Below are 20730 nucleotides of genomic sequence, written 5' to 3'. Positions count from 1 at the left end.
ACACAGTGAGGACTACATTCCCCTGGATATCCATCTTGCAGTCCACAACTGCTCATTAACATTCAATCTCATTACTAGCTGAAATGAAATCCTCCTGCCAATAAAACCTCCTGCTGCTTGTAGTGGCAGTGAGAAAGTGAAACCTAGCCCATGCTGTTGTGTATCTGTAACAAAATTAATTACCCTGTGCGTGACATAAGTTGCTTCCTATGCGACGAGAGCTAAATGTAAAGTACTTATCAGTATTCATCATGCTGCCATACTCAGTTGTGCAAACAACCATTAAATTAATGAGACTCATGTTGTGGCTTGCTGGGATGGAAAACTAAACCCTGATGCTCTACAAAACTACATTCATGTACATACTGCAATCAAACATGCCTGCATCTGTAATATAACATCTTTAAGAGGACATATGTACAACTTTTTCACCAATAAACACACCAATTACACTCATTTATCATAATTATTATTCAAGACCCCCACTCAGAGGACTAGCTGCTGCAGTCGATGTGTACACGCAGGACGGATTTAGCAGGATTATTTTCATGATTGCGAATACTTATGAAATCAGCTTCAAGTTAAACTAAAATAATAAAATAATGTGAGTTTTCCTTTTTGCTAGACATAATCAACCACAGGTGCACAGGCTTTGCTGTCAGTAACAGACTTGGTGGATATAATGCGAGAAGTGAGTGCTGTAATACTACATTAACTCAGTCTTTTAACATTGATGGATAAAAGTAAACCTATTTAAGGAAAAGTGTATTGGTATGATTAAGCAAAAACTGCTGCAAAATTGGTACAAAAGAATGAAGGGAAATATGCTGAATTCCTTTATGGGCGTAAAGCTTTTTTTATTTAAATACAAATAAAAACGATATTCTAAGCAAGCAGGATATTATAGGAACCGCTGAGTCTGGGTTGCTAAAGCACTTTTTCCTTGTCAAATTAGTGATTTTACCAACATACAATTTCTCAACATGTAGCACAATTTAAAAGAGAAAAGCAATACTGAAGCTTTCCTAATTCATCACACCACCAGATTAGTGTGTAGATGACCTCCCTGTGATTTGTAACTCTTCTTTGTCATAATCGTTTGAATCCACACTGGGCAGCAAAGCTTTCATTGAATTCACTGTTGTCCTGGTTCACTCAAAGGTCTTGTTGAAGTGCTGTACAGAGAACCTTTCATTTGATAACAGAGGACGAATAATCTCAGTGGGAATCTGCGCTGTGCCGAACGTTCTTCCAATGTAATCTGATTACACTGTCTGACCCAGTTCTGCGTTACAAATGAGCCACATAGTGAGTGTAACATGTGCACAATGTGGAGCAGGTGTGGATCAGCAGGCTGCCCACAGGAGACTTTCCTGTTCTCCTTTTAGCATCTGGCTTTCAGAGGAGGGGGGAGCTCTGCGTGTGTGAGTGTATAGATGTGACTACATAGTGGGTGTCTGCATTCATTCAGGCCTGTGAGAAGGAGAGAGATGAGGAGGGGGATATCTCAAGGTAACTTGGGGGAGGGGAGAGGCTCCAGCTATTATCTGGAAGGCGATGAGCAACATGTCGTGGCTCAAGTAACTCATCTTCAGCTCGTCACCACAAAGATCTTTCCATATTCAATGGCAGGGGTCTCTGCCACATAGCATCGTAATATTCTGAATATACAGTATGGTATTTAGCATATTGGTATGTTCTAGGGCTGGGCAGTTGGCTGAGTACATGAACAGTTGTTTTTTTGTTTTGGTATTTAATGGTCTGCATCAAGCAAGTTACTAAGTAGATTTATGTGCTGTCCTCATTCCAATTTTGAGGAACTCTGAGGTAAATTGTGTACTATTACTCCACTACATTTATTTAATACCTTTAGTTACTTTGCAGATTTAGATTAATGACGTAAAATATAATCAACACCTAAACAACACTTTAGTTACACCTGGAGTAAAATGCAAAAGCTACCCTGCAGTTTACAAAGTAATTTACCAGCTTTGATAACACAAATCTGCATCAATATATATAATCAAAACATATAATATATATCATTCTGAAATGGACCTCCATAATGAGTACTCTACCTCCTCAGTACTTTTACTTGAGTAACATTTTTAATGCAGGACTTTTACTTGTAACAGAGTATTCCTACACTCCCCGGTACTTTTACTTTGACCTAAGTACAAGATCTGAGTACTTTTCCCACCTCTGCGTCCAAAGCAATCAGAGCAGCTTAGCCACTGCTCAGCAGTTAGACATGGCACATAGCCATCACAGCATAAAATAGCATAAATAGCATCTTACTCTAAGAAAGTTATTTATCTTGGCAAATCCAGAGTAAGTGATTGTTGTAACAGCTTACATACTAACCAAGATGGGGTTGTGGTGTGGGGTGTCACACACACACGTTCCAAAATATTGGCATTGGTTGTTAAGCTGACAGTGAATGGATGGAAATTAAAACATATCGCCCCATCCCGTTGTGTTTCCTCTGATCATCTGTGGGTGCAACTCTCCAAGTGAAGTTCTATATTGCTATTCCTAATTGGGTTGGAAAGTATGTTCATGTTTTGGAAAGGCAAACCAACAGGGACAGATTATGGAAAAAAACAGGTCTCCCAGCTAACAAATCATAAACAGCTCACCTGCTCTTGTTGCCATCGCTGCCTGTCCTCAGAGGAGCGTGTGTGTGCCTTGATGCCCCTCTGGAGGTCGGGGGTGTTGTGGTGCATGGAGGGCAGGTTCAGGGACTTGGGTCTGCTGTCATGGCGATGGGGAGCTGGTGGGTAGGGGGCAGCGTCAGGCTTGGGGTGAGGGTGGTCGCTCGGGGCAGGGTCCTGCGCCAGCTCCTCCGGGCTCTGGTCCGTGCCGCTGCTCAGACTCCCCATGCTCATACTTATCTTGATCTCGGCTACTATTTGGTCAATGTCCTCCTCCGCCTCCTCCCCCGTCTCCCCCTCCACCACCAGCACCTTACAGCCACGGTACGGAGAGACTCGCACCGAGTTCCCATTGTCCTCTGGGGCATAGTAGTCTCCAGTGTAGGCCCTGCCATGTCTCTCCTCTTCGTCACCATCCTCATCTTCTTCCTCATTAGGGCAGTACTCCTCACTCTCTGCCTCCTCCTCTTCCTCTCTGTCCTGCAGGGTGTCTGTAAGGGGGGGCTGGTGGTGGTGATGGTTGTTATGGTGATGGTCCAAAATGGGTTCTGGTCTTCCATTGTAGATCTGCTCGTCTGGATCCTGCTCCACCACGTCGCAGCGAACCTCCCCCTCTCCCTCCACCCACTCCTCCCCCAGGCGCCTCTCTCGCCCCGCCCAGGCCTCCTGCCTGACCTGGCCTTCCTCTATCCACTCCTCCCTCACCTCCTCGTCTCCCTCTCTCCACTCCTCCCTGGGATCTTCATCTCCCTCTCTCCATTCCTCCCTCAGCTCCTCATCTCCTTCTCTCCATTCCTCCCTGGGCTCCTCATCTCCTTCTCTCCATTCCTCCCTCGGCTCCTCATCTCCTTCTCTCCACTCCTCCCTCGGCACTTCCTCTCCCTCCACATCTCCCGCTCTCCACTCCTCCTTCGGCACTTCGTCTCCCTCCTCATTTCCCTCAATCCACTCCTCCTTCGGCACTTCATCTCCCTCCACATCTCCCTCTATCCACTCCTCTCTCGGCTCTTCATCTCCCTCCTCATCTCCCTCTATCCACTCCTCCCTCGGCTCCTCATCTCCCTCTATCCACTCCTCCCTCGGCTCCTCATCTCCCTCTATCCACTCCTCCCTCGGCTCTTCATCTCCCTCTGTCCACTCCTGCCTCACCCCTTCTTCCTCTTCTCTCCACTCTTCCCTCACTGCCCCCTCTACCTCCTCATCTTCCACCCATTCTTCCTCTCTCACTTCTGCTGGCCCCTCCCCCTCTACCTCCTCGACCCACCCTTCCACAGCCTCCGGACGCTCTTCAGTGGGGTCTCCCCCTTCCGCCATGGGGGTGACACCGTCCCCCTGGCTCTGGCTGGGGTTACACTCCCCCTGGTTGCTGCAATTCATACCCTCCATGTAACTGTCGTCCTCCGGGCAGTAGCGGATGTAGTAAGTCACACCTTCATCTTCCTCTGCCATCCCTGGAGAGATGTATGATGACATAGAGATGTGGGGCGTCTTTATTCAAATCCCAACAAGTGCTGAGCTACTAAACATTTACAGGTACTTATCATGGGAATAGGAACTGAAAATCACTTCACTCATTTAGTTTGTCACTGTCAAGGGATCTTACTCATGTTTTAATTCTGAGAGACAAGGTTTCCAAGTTATTTTCTAAGTGGAAATTCAGTCATGGTACAAAATAAAACCTGTGGGGATATTTTTCCACATTGCACCCTTGATTGAATTCACAAAAATGACTCATTTGGATGATGATGCAGCTTCTGACTGTTACATTTTCAGCTTGGGTTATTTCTTTTATTTGTGTAGTTCTTGCTCAACAGAGGAAAAAAGGATTAAAATAAGCTATCAGGGCTTTAGAAAGAGACAGTGAAGGACGGTTCAGAATCAATAACGGAATAATCGATACTCACCATCATTGTAGTCTTCATCTGAGGTGTTGTTAATGTAGTCAGAGCTGGAGTCATCATCCAGGCTGTCAGCTCCACCGTGGAAGTCCGCCCGCACATGAACATCTGGTTCACGTTCATGTTCTGGCGTAGAGGGTGTTGCTGGTCGCTTGTTCTCCAGTTCTGCATCTGCTGGGTTGCTGTACAGCTTCACTTCCACCTCTGCGTTCTCCTCCACTTCTGGATGGGTGCAACCCACGTCTGGCGATTTGGGAGAAGAGTATTGTGCCTTACAGGAACGGGGGAGAGGTTTCTGATCACGAGGCTCTTTGGGGTAGCGGACCGGGCGTTGGCGAGGGGGAATGGCTTTCAGATCACATGACTCTGTAGGACGAGGAGTGGGGCAAGAGGCAGGTCCTGGGGCAGCCATGCCGTTCACTACGCTGGTCCCCGGCCTCTTCCTATGAGCCATGAGTGGCCGCTTACTGGCCATGCATTGTTATTGGTTTGACCCTAGGAGAAAGATGAAGACACATGAGCAGTGTTAGATCAACTTCAAATGCAACTGTTAACCACTCCCATGTGAGTGCATACACAAGAGAAGAACAAACTATAACAGATCTGAATATATTAAATGTACAGCGCTGAAGTTGGTATGCTTTTGAGCTCTTACCACTGTTGTGCATTTCAGCAGAACAAAAAATGGCAAATCTGCTCACACAATAGATTTCCTTTATCAAACACATAATAACATGGAGCTTTATTCATCTTTTTCTGCCCTTTGCATACAGCTGCAAAATGGTTTCATTGCCTGACAAACCAATCTGTTCCTGTAATTGAGCATGGCATTAGTTTACATACAGAAGAATACATTTTTGCCTATTTAGCTCAACTTTGGCTTAAAATACAACAATTAAGGGGCTCATTGATCACTCAGGCTCAGCTTTAGAACAATAGACACAGAGACCGTGTTGATCAAATATAACTAATGGGACTCTTCCGGGGAAAAAATCAATAGTTTAATCAAATTCATCTCCACATGGGAGCACATGACCTCGTATCATTGGGCTTGCATATGGTAATCATGACTGGCTGAAGATTGATTTGGTAGCTTGTTGGTAGCAACATGCTACGACATTAACATACATCATCAACGTTGTGGAGCTACACTTCTACCTGTGTTAATGTGCTGAATGATGAAACTTTTGGACACAAACAGTGTACGGCTAATTCTCCTAATTTTCAGTTGATTTTACTCTTATTTCTGAAGATTTTAGACATTTAGATTTTAACAGCTACATAATTCAGTTAAGATACAAAAGAAAGTATATTCTAGCATTGGCTATATTAACATTCAGAGAAACCCAATAACAGGTCAAAATAAAGTATAAGGCCTACTTTCCCAAATATAAGAACAGATGTAATAAAAAATGTACCCGGAAACATCAAAAGGTATGCTTTTGTTTGTGAATAGATCCCTTTATAGACATAAGAAACACACACATATGCAAGCCAAGCATCAACACACAAACATATTGAAAGCACAAAGTTAAGAGCACTTTACTATTTGTTGTACTGTATTTAAACAACCAACAATATTCTGTAAAGTGCGCCCTCTGTGCCCTGTATCATCCATTTTGGAGCCAACCCCACTCTGTTTTGCCATCATGTTGCCATGAACAACTGCCCTCAAGAGAGATGGTGTTGCTGCTTTCCCCCCCTTTTCCTTCACCATAATTATATTTTCCATCTCCAGAGATTACACTGGTTAGTTAGCTCTGCACAACTTGACACAAACAAATCAACTCTAAAACACAAAGACGCAAATACAGAAAGAAGCACACACAGATACACATGGGTACACAGTGGGTTGTTCCACAGGTAGCCAAGTTAGGGGACTGAGATTACACGTGTACACAAGCCCACGTACTGGGCTGACTGGCTCTTGTTGCTGTATGGCAAACATCATTTTTTTATCAAATGAAAGCACTACAAAAGAGGCTTCTTCACAGTGATTGCAAATGCACACACTGTTCTTTACACCTGATGAAATATAGCAACATGTACATCATCGGAAATAGAAAAAGGCAAAAATGTTTCCACTTAATGAAATAAAAATGAAGGCTTGTTAACAGCGAGGAAACCATGCACTGACTGAGTTTCCTACCTGATGTCCTGAGCAGGGTGGTGGGATACAATAGCACTCAAACAACGGCCCTATCCTCCCCTCCCTCAAATGTTTCCCTTTGCTCCTCCCTTCCCCCACCAGCTGCTCCACATCATGCACCTCCCTGGCTCCCCCCCCCCTTCTTCCTCCACATTATATCCCAGCATCCTCCTGTGGAGACTCAGCCCCGCCTAGTTCAATCCCCCAGAGCTGAGGGTAAGGATTGGTAACTATGGGTAACTGCATCCCTTGGGGACTGATACCCTTTGACCTCGTCTTTGTTGCCCTCCTATTCATACGCCTTCTTTTTTTTGGTGCAGTGTTGTCCGACTCTTCCAGTATTTCTATCATATCATGTTTTTTAATGTTTATATTTTTCGAGAGTGCCATTACATCTGAATTTGGAAATCATATAAGACTCAAGCCAGGTGGCTTTTCCTAAATCCGCTTTGTCTGGCATGCATTTCCGAATTGACATTGTTTATTCAATGATCATGCATTTGTATGTCATGAGACACAGGTGGGATCTTTCCAGCCTGTTTGGTATTACTGTGACATATTTAGAATACAAGCGAGCACACAGTACAACTAAATACGTAAATATGTGTCTACATGTAATGGTTTGTATCTGCACTCGTTACATCCATTTTATCAATAGCGGCATGAAAATGGTTAGTCAGTTTGTTTGTTTATATATACTGTATCTACAATGACAATTGTAGTAAAGACTAGTTATTATATCTTATGCAGGTGCAAAATGCATGTGAATATATTCAGTCAGCTGGTGTTCGCAATTTTAAATGATGTCGAGCAAGGTCAGGTGACATGAAGCAACGCAGTTGTCGTTTTTCTATTGCTTATTAAAATTGGCCTTGACCATGCCCTTCATATAATGTTTCACATCATTGCCCAAACTAAAGTCTTATTTGCATTTTATGCTTTTTGTTTCTCTGCCTTGTTAGCAGAGATGTGCTCCAGCCCCATGGGAGCCTGAATATAAATGAGTGGCTAAAGAAAATGAATCAATGATTGGTGTAAAAAGAAATCCAAATCCAGCTGGCTCCAACACACTTTACATCCCACCTGCACGCAAACACAAACAAAACGTTTTTGTGTCCCTCAAAAAAGCGCTGAAATGTAGGCAACAACAAGAGCATACCAGCCTGTCTGCAGTATCCAAATTGTCTGGTATGAGCTACAGCTGTGTACCACTTGTGAAGGGCTGTCGCTGTTCATGTTTGCCAAAAAATGCTTCATCTACGGTAAGAGAAAGCTTTGAATTACCCTCAGACTCTTGTTTGAGGTAAAGAAGGGCTGAGGGGAGGACAGACGACCAGAGAGGCAATCAGAAAGCAGCAGATGGCTCAGTCAGAGCGAGGGCCGCGGGAATACTAATGTCTGGCTGCCTTGAATTCTGAGATCTGACCTCTGCTCACACCAGTGAATGAGACAGGCAGGTTTCTATAGACGAGACAGGACAGATGAGTGTGAACCATGAAGAGACATTGAATGTAATATGACAGAAACAGTATTTTTTATTCCATTAGCCTATAATGAGCCAGCGTTTTAGATTGTGGGAAAGACAAGATCACTATCAATGAGCTATTAAACTCAGAGACTAACCTGAACTTAGACAGAGATTCAATTTAATGTTAGTTAAACCCTTGCAGTGTAGATATTTGTGTGCTTATCTTCTGCAGTAGTTCAATTTCTCACTTTTTACATGTTTGATGCATGCATAGCTGGATATTAACCACAAGGCTCATTATATTACTTAAAAGATTGTGAATGTGAGCTCTAAGAGGTGAAATGGGAAGAGTGGGGGGAGGCAGTGGCCTGTTGGGCAGGTGGATTACGTTCTCTCTTGTACCAAATTAATTTCAATGCTGATGCAACCTACAAGCAAATGGCAACTGCACATTATGCAGCACTTTCCACTGTGGCAAACACTTTTAAGCATTGTAAGCATTAGCTGGACCAGTGCCTTTTTAAAGTAGGTTTTTTATAGATTATTGATCTCGATGATTAGGAAATGATATGCATGAATGCAAAATAAGATTTCATGTTAAAACTTCAATCGTCTCTCTGATCATGTGTAATTTTTCTAACTTTTCAGAAGTCTAGCAAGATAATATCCACTTGACATATACTGTACATAAAGAAAGACAGGTACCACTTTACAATAAGGGTTTTTTAATAGTTTGTAATTTATTTATTAATTAGGTTGTGAACACTTTATAAATCATTAATAAGCTTTTATAAGACATGAGATAAACAGGGCAAATGTGACTGGTTGCTTGCCAAATACTGAGCCCACATTTATCTGTACTGCTAAGCCTTATATTGGCTACCTAGCTGACTTTGTCTTCTTCATCAGCCAGCATCCTTGGTATCTGTTGTTCACTGAGTTGATTCCCCCCCTTCCATCTTGATGTTTCTTGGCATCTCTTATGACCATTTATGAATGAGTTACTAACATGTATAACTGCCAAAAGGGAGCCTTATTGTAAAGTGTAAAACAAATGACCATTTATTAATGAGTTACGACCATTTGTAATTGGTAAAAGGGAGCCTTATTGTAAAGTGTGAAACACATCACCATTTATTGAGTCACTAACTTTTATAACTACTGAAAGGGTGCATTGTTTTTAAGTTTAATAGACATGTCCATTTATTAATGAGTTATAACATTCACGCTTACCTAATACACATTTTTCACATGAAATGCAAAGTAAGATGCAAAAGCGCCAAGCAAAACATTTTATTCACACATGAAGAAAATCAGGACTCAAAATAATGACTATTTAGTATGACTGATACACATATTTAAACATAAAAGCTTTTCTCAGACATAAATTAAAGACTTGGTAAGAAATAATGGCACTCAGACTGGAAAGGCTTAGTGTATATCCTTGAACAAGCGTCCAAGCAGTCCATCAGGGTGAGCAGAGCCAAGCCAAGATGACCATTCAAGAACCTTGAGGTGTTCCTCCAACAAACTCTCTGTACGGTTTCTTCTCAGTCTACGGATATGTCCTTTGACGGTCGAGCAAGCTCTTTCTATATGTTGGTATGACTGCCAGTTTGGGAGTTCACCAACCACCTGCTGTGGTTTATGGTGTAGTGGTTGTACCGCACGTTACACAGGACTCTCATGTGTGCCCTCCACTCATCACTAATAATGCTACTTCCTGACTTAACATGCTGTCTAATCAGAGGGACAAGGTGGCATCTTGATCGTTTCTCCACTAGTTTCAACACTAGTCTCCACCTTTTGTCTTTAACTCCCATCATTCCAAAGACCCATTTCTTCCTTCTCCAGGTATGTCCGAAGCGTCCATGTGCATACTAACAAAAAATAAATCATAACATCATCTTAGTTAACAACAAAATGCACACAAATTACAGTAAAAAGTGTTGCACATCATGTTTCAAAATGCCATACTTGTTTATTAGGTGCATTGTATAACATAAGTTAAGGATAATTATACAGTAATGGTCCATATTGATTTTGTTTTTTGTATTCTCTTGTACAAGAAAGCCCGGTCTATAACTGCCGAACATAGGAACTGGGTACAGTACCTTCTCCCAGACACAAATTCACCAGAATTGGTGTTACCAATGCTTACTATTTATTTGATACCAATTTGGTAATACAATTAATACAAATAAAAAGTTTTGGTTTCGTTCTTCAGATATGACTGTGACGTTAACGTATAAGCTCAATAATGAAGTCCAGCTCAACCAACCATATTGTAATTGTAAGGGAAACTTCTGCAGCAATGGAGAGTCAGGACTCAGAGAGACACAAGGAGAGTTGGAGCTTTGATGTCAAACACTGATGTTTATTACAAGTATCGGCCGGAGAATTCATATCACAAGTCACAGCAGCCAGAGGTTCTGACTGCACCGGTGGGTTGCCACATAAATTCTGCCCAGCCTCTCACTCGATAGACCTTTTAACTAGTTTACAGAGAGTAAATCCACATATTGGGGGATGGTGCGTAAACACCTGGGAACACTGGAGATATCCCCAACATCTGGAGATACTCAATCACTTGCCTGACTCTTAGGCTCTGTGACCGAGAGTTGACCGGTCCTAAAACTGAGAATAAGTGTGGCAGCACATTCTTTAAAGGAGATAACAGAATCAGGGTTGGTTATTAATGTCAACAGGCAATAAGTTTACATATCTTAGGAGTAAGGAATAATTATTCCCTAACAGTAATATCTAAGTAATCATCTTTAAATATGACATAAACAGGGCTCTCAAGTTTTGAACAGAGTTCAGAGTGAGATTTTGGCAGCGGTGTTTGGTACTCCAACTTCTGGCTCCCCTCAAAGTTCCCATGAAGCCCTCTGTACCGCGAATGTCAACGGGGGGGTGGGGGGTGCTAGTGGAGTATGAAGCCCTCTGTATCGCGAATGTCAACGGGGGGGGGGGGGGGGGCTGCTAGTGGAGTATGAAGCCCTCTGTATCGCGAATGTCAACGGGGGGGGGGGCTGCTAGTGGAGTATGAAGCCCTCTGTATCGCGAATGTCAAAGGGGGGGGGGGGGGTGCTAGGTGGAGTGCACGCGTCTCAAACAAGCCTAGTACAAAATTGCGGCGCAACTTGGTGGGCGGTACCCTGGAAAGAAATCTCTGCGTGAGAAATACAAGGTGTGGCGTGTGAGCGTGTGAATGGAGTGAAATGCGTGTATCTCACGCCAAATGCGTGAGACTTGAGAGCTCTGCATAAATATTTGTAATATACACACATCTTATTGTGAGGTTCATTTTACATACACTAGGCCGCTCTTCAACACTACTTTTACGTTAGCTTGTCTACATAATCGATTGATAGCACATTTAAATTAACCTTATCAATGCATAAAGTTACCTACCTAATAAAATGTCTCTCTAACTTACAAGGATGACTTTATTTTACCAACCTCAAACAGAAGCCGTTTGTTCTACAGTATTATTCCACTTAATGCTTAACACTTCTCTATTACATTTTAACATGGAGGCTACGATTAGCATCGTTAGCACAGATGTAGCTACCACTTGCTTACATGCTAACCCAAGCCTTAGCATTCATTAACGTGAGCTGACTAAAAACATAAGCAACACATAACTAAAGTACTCTAATTTCACTTACCGTAAAACTGCATTCATGCACCGTCTGTTTTAAACGCGGAACGAGTCACAATAGTCCGATATACGCATGAAAAATAGTCCACAAGGCACCAGCACAACAACACACCCTAATTTATGCATAACTCTAAGGCTTAATATAACTTAAACCAATTATAAATGGTTGTAACTCATTAATAAATGGGAATGTGTTTTACACTTTATAAGGCTCCCTTTTGGCGGTTATAAATGTTAGTAACTCATAAATTAATGGTCATAAGAGATGCCAAGAAACATCAAGATGGAAGGGGGGAATCAACTCAGTGAACAAGGATGTTGGCTGATGAAGAACACGCTGTCAGCTAAGTAGCCAATATAAGGGTTAGTCATCTTGCCAAATAGTGAGCCTGTGTTGATTTATAAATGGTTCTTAATGATTAATAAAGTGTTTACAACATAGTTATAAACCCTTTATGAATCTTTTATAAGGGTAGTCTTATTGTAAAGTGATACCGAAAGACATACAATAAATATTGTCTAGTTTGGTTGAACAGTTATTTTCTGGAACATAATACTTTTTATTTTACCTATCGTCAGTTGAGACAAGTATTTAGTCAACATGGGTAGGCATACCTGATCATATATCTAAAATGATCAAATCAGAGAAAAATGGTTTTGTTTATTTTCTTCAAATTGTTGCAATTTTGCTCAATCAAATGTTTTCAGTTATTTTTGTGTAGGTAGCTGTATTTGCACCTACTGTGGTGTAATAAAATGATAATGTAATCAATAATCAGTTAAATAAAGAAAGTTATTGTAGTGTAAATGATGTATATTGGGTTATTTCTTACCTCTGCTTGTGACTCGTTTTAACAATGAGAGAAAAAAATGAAATCCGTGTTGAAATTCAATTGAAAAGGGGACAGAAAGGGATACGATATGGAGAAGTTCACAGAGTTTCAGGAGGGAAAGTGAGAATGGAGATAAAGGATCTTCTCCATTTCATTTCTTATCAAAGACCAAACCTGGCTACCTGCTGCTCCTCTGGAAAGAGGAAATTGCTGTTTCAAATGAATGCTTTCTGCTTGGTGCTCCTTTTAGCACACACACCAAGACTTCCAGAGGAAGCTATAGACTAAGTGTCCGCTTTACTCCTTGAAAACGATCCTATTAAAAAGTACCGATCCTGCATACTTGTAATGGGATGTAATAGAGGGCAATCCCATCTAAAAAGGTGCAGAATAAATGAACCTATTTGTTAGGCTGATATAAATTCATGGCTGACTTCATATTAGCATTGAATAATGTGAGTCAAGAGGTTCAAGTGTTAAACATCAGCTGTGGCTATACTGAAATCATTACCGTACTACTACTTTTATAAAGCCAACACAAATTGGGACAGACATCAGAAATAAACTGTCACCACATATACAAATCTCCAATTTACTATTTTCTTTAATATTTGAATACAATTAACATTACGTTTACATGGTCGGTCCAACCTCCTTGTGTGAAATTGAGAAATGTTCATTTAATCCAAAAGGCATATTTTGATAATAGCAAGCTGTTTTGTAAATTGATTGGATTGTTACCATTGTTACATGTCCATGTTACATTGGTTGATGTGGTCATACAGTTGAATGTATCCTCTAGTGGCTGTTTTGTGTACTGTTGAAAAACATTAAAGTGAATCAAACTGATTTTGTTTGTAACAATGACAAAAGATATAGCACCAAATCAGAATCACTCTTAGCCGTTTGTCAAGGCTATCAATTCAGTTTTGTTTGATTAATTGCAGGTACTGGAAAATTGCTCTTTTAACTGAGGGTCAACAATTAACAACTGCAGCCACCTTACTTTCTTTTAAAGCATAATGGCAATAAAACCACTTCATAAAGTACCATCTTAATCATCTCTTTCCAAAAGTCTGTGTGGACAGACTAACCAAAAGAGTAAATTCAAGCATTAGGGGCAAAAATATGAATTTGTGTGATACTATTATTATGTGATCAATGGAATAATCTCTGCTGCCCTTCATAATCTGCTGTCCGTAATGTGCATCAGGGTCAGCTCTGATCACATGATCTTGTTTACATTTAACAGTAATACATTAAACTACCATTCCAGCATTTCCACATCAGTGAACAAGTATTTATAAATCGTGTAATAACTCGACCAGGCTGAGTTATGTCGCTTGTAAATACAAAATAAAGGCACTATCAGAGAGAGACAGCGCGAGAAAATGAGTTTCCACTCAGCTGTCTCTCATTGAGATTCAGTGTTTGTTCTCCTCACAGCCTCCCACTCGCTTCAGCGCAACAACAAGAGAGCGGAGCGGGAGACGGGAGAGAAGGGGAGAGAAGGAGAGAGAAGGGGAGAGAAGGGGAGAGAAAGGAAGAGAAGGGGAGAGAAGGGGAGAGAAGGGAAGAGAAGGGAAGAGAAGGGGAGAGAGAAGGGGAGAGAAGGGGAGAGAGAAGGGGAGAGAAGGGAGCAGAGACTGGGTGAGCAGCAGGACTGGCAAAGGACCACAGAATGCATCGCTCGCCCCCCCGCCATTCTGCCTGCCAATGTCCATCTCGTCACTTCAAGTACAACACCACAGACACACCCTCCTCCTTCACCCTTGACTGTTACCATGGCAACTCTTTGTTTTCCAGTCTCCAGTCTCGGAGGAGGACTGTTTCCACCATTCATTGAAAAAACTTGTATAGCAAAAACGCATTTACTGTATGCACACAACATCCAAACTGATATAGACTTCTTTTATTTAAGCTCTAACACAATAAATAGCAACAGTGTTGTCAGGTGTCAGCTGTGTTGAGTAAATATGTCCCCTAACAACAAATGAAGGCAAAATGAATCCACCAGAAAGACATTTTTCTTTTTGTGTGGCGCAGCATCATTTCGCCTCAGGAACAAAAACAACGAGCCCCCACGCAGATTCATAAACATGTCAAATGTATCCAAAACAAGACTGAAGGGGAGAGGAAACATCTATCCCCACACTGCAAACAAAGAGGGTGCTATCAAATCTGGATCTGGATACAACTAGAGACAACATTTAGGCTAGATTAAGGTAAGAACGAAAAGCAACATATATATTGTTTTTCTATTGCTTTGTTGATGCTTGTTTTTAGCTTACCTACAGACATTGTTCTAGAGATGTTATTGTCGGTCAGTTCACCACTTGGGGTCAGACTGAAATATTGGTGGATTGCCTTTTAAATGTACGGTACCCAGAGGACAAATGAATGCCTAATGACTTTCGGTCATCTGATACCATGAGGTGAACATTTGTGGTTTTTAGTGAAATGTCTGTAGATCCACTGGATTGACAGCCCTTATTTAGAAAATTAAGTGCATGACTAAAAACCTGCAAAAAAATGTGATAAGTAAGAAAGACACCAAATTCTCAACTGCTCCTGTCTGATGAGCAGGTTGGCCCCTCATTTATGTATACTTTTTCTATGAATGGGTGAATGTGTGCAAATATAGTCATCAAACTCATCAGCTAATTAAAAAGTTATTTTATGAATATTTAGAACAGTATATTGCACATGTTGCCTTTTTAAAGCTCACCTATTATGCAAAATCCACTTTTTGTCTTTTATTCATTTCTTATATAAACATATGTCCCCTCTGTTTAAAGAGATTCTGATAGTTTCAGGAAAAAAGATTCTCTCTCTTTTTGTCCTGATCCATTTATATAAAAACCTGTCTGAAAATGAGCTGATCCGATTTTGGCCACCTTCATAACGATTTTTTTTGCTTGTGTAACCATTAGCCAATCACCAACCAAGGTAACACCCCCCCACCTGAATCTCCTCCTAGAGCACCATTGTGTTCTTTTTAACCAAATATCTCTCAGAGGGGCGTGGGGAGTGGCTCCTTAATTTCATCTAAAGTAACAGACAGAGAATGAGCACTTTTGAAACAGGGCTGAAACAGGGATTATGGGATGCTACAATGGGTTATCTGTTTGGCATTTCAGACAAACACTTCAGAGACATGTTTTGTATATATCTGAGACCTATAATATATTGATGAAAAACTGTATAATAGGGGACCTTTAATACTTGTTGCATGGCACCACTAAAAGCCCCAGAGCAGACTATCACATAGGTAAACTCACAGAGTAAACTCGTACTTCAGTTTGTGGGCTATGAAGCCGGCCAGGTGGCACACGGGTGCTAGGTTGGCATACATTTTGAGAAGGAATATGAAGCACTTTATTGGCAACAGACCCAACTTGCAGAGAGCTAAACACAGCTAAATGGCCCCAGAGGGAGACTGATTCTGGGGCAGTTTCACAGGGTTTAATTGAAGCTGTGAACTGGGTTTGGTTACTGATGAGAGGGATTTTGAAAGTGAGTGAAATACTAGACAAAATATTAAGTTATTGTAGTTCATTCAACAACTTTTAGGAAAATGTTGAAAGCAGCCTTGACATCACCTGTTCATTGCTTGCCACCACTGCACACGCGCTAGTAACAGGGAAAACATTTTTGTTTTGGATTTAATGAAAAGGACCCTGACACCACTCTACCAAAACAGGTGGAAATCTGACAACCAAATAACAGGGTATTAATCTAAAAGCAAAATAAAAAAGGAGTTGAATAATAAAGATTGTGAAGATGATGTTAATTAAAATTGGTTGCTTGTTTTGTCTGCTGATATTATATCGAGGGAAGGCATGCAGGACAAAGATACTTTTTACTTTGTTTAAACAAAGGTTGATAAGTCATATTTTGGGTGGATCCTGACAATAACAAAACTCAAATCTCAGGAAGTAATAAGAGACATTATATAACAAGAAAAAAAGAAATTATTATACATTTTATGATATCTCTTTCATTTTAATATAATTATATAATCTAAAAATAATTTCTGACTAAGCAATGTGTTAAAGTAGTAGGTCTTACTCACTGCACTTTCAAAAAGCAACTATTCAAGTCAATGTAAAAAGTTAGAATCCAAGTTAAATCTCTAACAGTGGATCTGCTAATAGCATCCACCCGCTGTCTCTCTCTCCATCTTGCTCAACTAAATACTGCTACACAATACGACGCATTTATGAGGTTATGATATGTACAAATGTAGATTGCAAATAAACCTGGCATTGATCATTTTCTCAGGGTAGTACTGCGAGCATCGATGCTTACAATTTGTCCAAAAAAATGTGACCAACTCACATTCCAACTTTGGGTCCATGGGACTCACTACATAAAACAATCTATCAACATCAGTGCTCAGGGCTAATTGTGAAATTATAATAATTCCAGAATAACATTTGTTTTATTATTATTTTGGCCCTTCTATATGAAGTGCAGGTTTTTTTCTTCAGTGAAAATATAAATAAGATGTTGTGCATGCATTAGTTCGAATCCGCTTGAATGAGAGAATAGGATAAAAACCATATATATGTGTGTATATATATATATATATATATATATATATATATATATTATATATATACACACACACTGTACTATAAGGACCTCTGCAAACAGCCATTGAGCAGAATCATAGGCGGCGCGTGAGGCTCAGGTTTGGGAAGGCTAAATAACTTTTTTTACCTGACGCTGCACGCCTCCGGTGTCTATAGAAAAGAGATCAACTCTCAGTGAAAGCACCGCCTGCTGACCAATCAGAGCTCAGTGAGCAGAGTTTAAATATATCAAGTCATATTACAGGATAAAGGAAATACAGTTTAAACTGCCTTATGCAGAGAAGACGCCAACGTGCACTTATCATTCAAATTACATCAGATCATCGATCATATAATATCATAATGTATCATATATTTCCTTATCTGAGTCAGCTTCTTGAGCCGTATCTGGCCGTGCAACACAGTGTCACATACTGTATAAAGAAGTATTATTTTAAGCAACACATTAAGTTGATGAAACACTCAACTCAAATGTAATTAAAGTCAGATCTACTCGTGTCTTACTGTAGATGAGGCAGTGATATCATAAAACTGTTAACATACTCATTCAAACACTTGGTAGTTTATTTATTTTTCAACCAGTTGTTCTATATTCACCTTGTAGGTGCAACTATGTGGCTTGTATCCTGGATTATGTGTTTAAGTCATGGATGTTTAAAGTTCATATTTGTCTAATATTAGTTTACTTTTCATTAATGAAGTATGACGCTGCGCTGTCGGTACACTTGTCCCTGTTTGTGATTGGTCAAATGTTGCTAACCCTGCCCCTTTCACGTGAACGCGCTCTCAGCTTAGCGAGATCTCGTTTGTTAGGGTTAGTTAAGATAACTCAAACATATCCAAGGTAGGTTGAACTGGCTTCGTAGTGCACAGGGCACAGGTGGCTGCATAGCAGCGCTAATGTCAAAGACACAAACATTATACATTTTATTTTTATTTTACCAGGATGCAGTGACACAAATATTTGGGAGGTTTAGCCTTCCCTAGCCTACAGTACCCGCCGCCCCTGAGCAGAATGGATGATAACAAGAAGCCCTGCTGGTCAGCTACACTGAACTAATTCGTCCTGGACTGTCAATCAAACTCATGAAAGATAGAGAAGGAAATTGCTCCCTCGCTCTCACAATGGTCCACCTGATCCCTCAGTAAGAGCTCCTTCACAATCCTGCTTCTTATTGACCCCTCCCCAAAAACAGCTCACTCCTTGGGCGTCTAATCCTCATTCTGTCAACTTTTAATCAACACGGTTATTTCACTCGCTTAACCTCGGTCCGGTCTTTTCAAACCAGAACGGCATCAGCTTGAAACTGCTGAACCAGGTGACTTCTTGTTAATGGCTGGCAATAATCAATGTTTGACAGCTGCCTCATAATACACATATACAGACTGGACAATACACGGCAGTATCAACTATTATATATATGTTCTCCAAGAGGCAGCTCGGTTATCAGACAGCGTGTACTTTTACGTCCACAAAGCCATCATCTATATTGACAGAATCCTGAGAGAAATGCAAAAATTATTCATTGAATGTGGTGATGGTCATTGTATTCAGTGACAGCACAGCAATACTGTGCCGGGAAATATCTCCTTATTTTGTTGAGAGACTGACAGGCTGAGCGGTAGATGCCGGGCCTGCTAATGCAGTTTGGTGGCAGGCACATTAAATAACTTCTGGGTTCGGTCAATCACACAAACCCTCAGGGAAAACGGGAGGAAAATATTCATCAGCTTTCACATCACAACAAGGAATACACACAAACACACACACACCAACTGTAGTGCAGACTCTATCAGCCCTACACTTCTCCACACCATACATGCTTAGGCAAGATTAATTTGAGTGTAACATGCCTTGAAAACAAACCAACAAAATGTGGACTTAATTAACTATCAATTAAAAACAAAGCATTCCTGGCACCCATGTTTTCCATTGTGTCAATGTCTGAGGAACATAACAGAGTTTACTCTTCTCTGCCCAAACTGCACACAACTCTAGATCTTGAAATGGACTGTGAGAGAATAAACGCTGCTATGCATTGTGTGAGTTTTTGTTTGTTTTTTGTATCGATGCTGGCCAGCTGACAGAGCTGAGGATTAATCGCACACACAGGGCCTGGTCGGCCACACAGAGGTGAAGCTCCGCTCTTTATAAGAACAAAAGACAAAGAGGCTTGCTTTTTATACGCCCAGTCGCCATGTTGCAAAGATATCTTTGTGTGCACGTGTGCGCCTGTGTATGTGTGAGTGTTTACTTACTGCTGACACTGTTAGCCCCAGTATGTTACATCTGACTGCCAAAGTGTGGTGTGTACTGTATATGTGTGTGTGTTTGTAAGTCAAATTGTCAAATCAATCCTCATGAAGTAGTGGCAGGTTCAGTGGGGGGTGTCACACCTCCCAGCATCCTTCATGCATTACTGAACACAAGGGAAACACAGAGTCAGGCTGGAAGATTGAAACCTGCCCACTCTGCTCACAAACAAACACATAATACATGCCATAATTTCCCAAAAGCAGGTCTTTTCCATATTCCCCAGCAAGTGTTCTTTTATAAATTGCAAATCTAAACATGACACTATCTATTCATGTTTGTTGCATAATCTACAAAGGTGGTTTTCCTTTTAAGTACGTTTACTTTTGAGAAAAAAAGCCATCTGTGAGTCTCTTCATATAAACTATAAAGCTATGCTAATGAGGTTTGGGAATCTTTCAAATGTGGAAGCTTGGTTAAACAACAAGGAGACAATCACAGCAGCAAGTGCAGTTTGACAGAGGAGGCAGCCCTGCTATGTAATAATATATGATTCAAAGCTATTTTAGGATTGCGGATTGCTAAACCTAGATTTCTTTGGGGAAATCTTCCTCACATTGCTCAGTGGAAAATGTGCCGGAACACAGTCAGTGCCTGGGTTTGGTAATGAGGCTGGCTCTGGCTTAGTGTGAAGGTCTTTAAAGAAGAGAAGAAATGTGTTCTCTAAGAGTCTATCCACACTGAAACTTTTGTATTTTGCAGCTAGTCTTTGGGTGTTTTTCCTGAAGTCAATGTCATAATTGTATTCATACTGCCACACAACAATAGACATATATTGATGGACTGATGCATGTAGTCACACAAAATAGTGTCCTCTTTACAAAAAGAAGTATCAAGGTAACGAAAAAAGGAAACCATCAGGGGAACTTGCTACTGATGGTGAGTAGCCTAAAAAAGAGGGGGGACATACTCCAGGTAAAGTATAGGGAACCATTCATTGTAGAGTGCATTTAGCTGTGCTATTCTAATTCCAATTATATCAAGCAAAGGGAAGTGGAACATAAAATTGCAGTCAAATGAAAATGACCATGATTGCAAATAAAAGTCAATGGTTAAAAGAAGACCAAGGATTATAGATATTTTCACTGGATTCCGAAACAAAACACTGTCCATTTGTTGCAGATTGGGATGGGTTGTTGTCTGCAGCAA

The 20730-nt window shown here is 40.9% G+C and overlaps 1 protein-coding gene across 1 annotated transcript in view; it reads right to left on the bottom strand.

Annotated features, from left to right (window-relative positions):
• The window catches only part of apba2b (amyloid beta (A4) precursor protein-binding, family A, member 2b), a 66569-nt gene that overhangs the window by 23572 nt on the left and 22267 nt on the right, over positions 1–20730 (bottom strand). The window contains exons 3-4 of the mRNA XM_079664558.1: positions 4559–5047; positions 2640–4105 (exon numbers count right to left, since the gene is read on the bottom strand). Coding sequence (XP_079520684.1) covers positions 2640–4105; positions 4559–5027 — 1935 coding nt within the window. The 5' untranslated portion in view covers positions 5028–5047. The remainder of the gene's footprint in view (positions 1–2639; positions 4106–4558; positions 5048–20730) is intronic.

The sequence above is a fragment of the Notothenia rossii genome, assembly GCF_949606895.1.
Source record: "Notothenia rossii genome assembly, chromosome: 2".
In the NCBI taxonomy this organism is placed as follows: domain Eukaryota; kingdom Metazoa; phylum Chordata; class Actinopteri; order Perciformes; family Nototheniidae; genus Notothenia; species Notothenia rossii.
The sequence above is the reverse complement of the archived record's forward strand: the minus strand, read 5'-3'. Positions and strand labels throughout refer to the sequence as shown.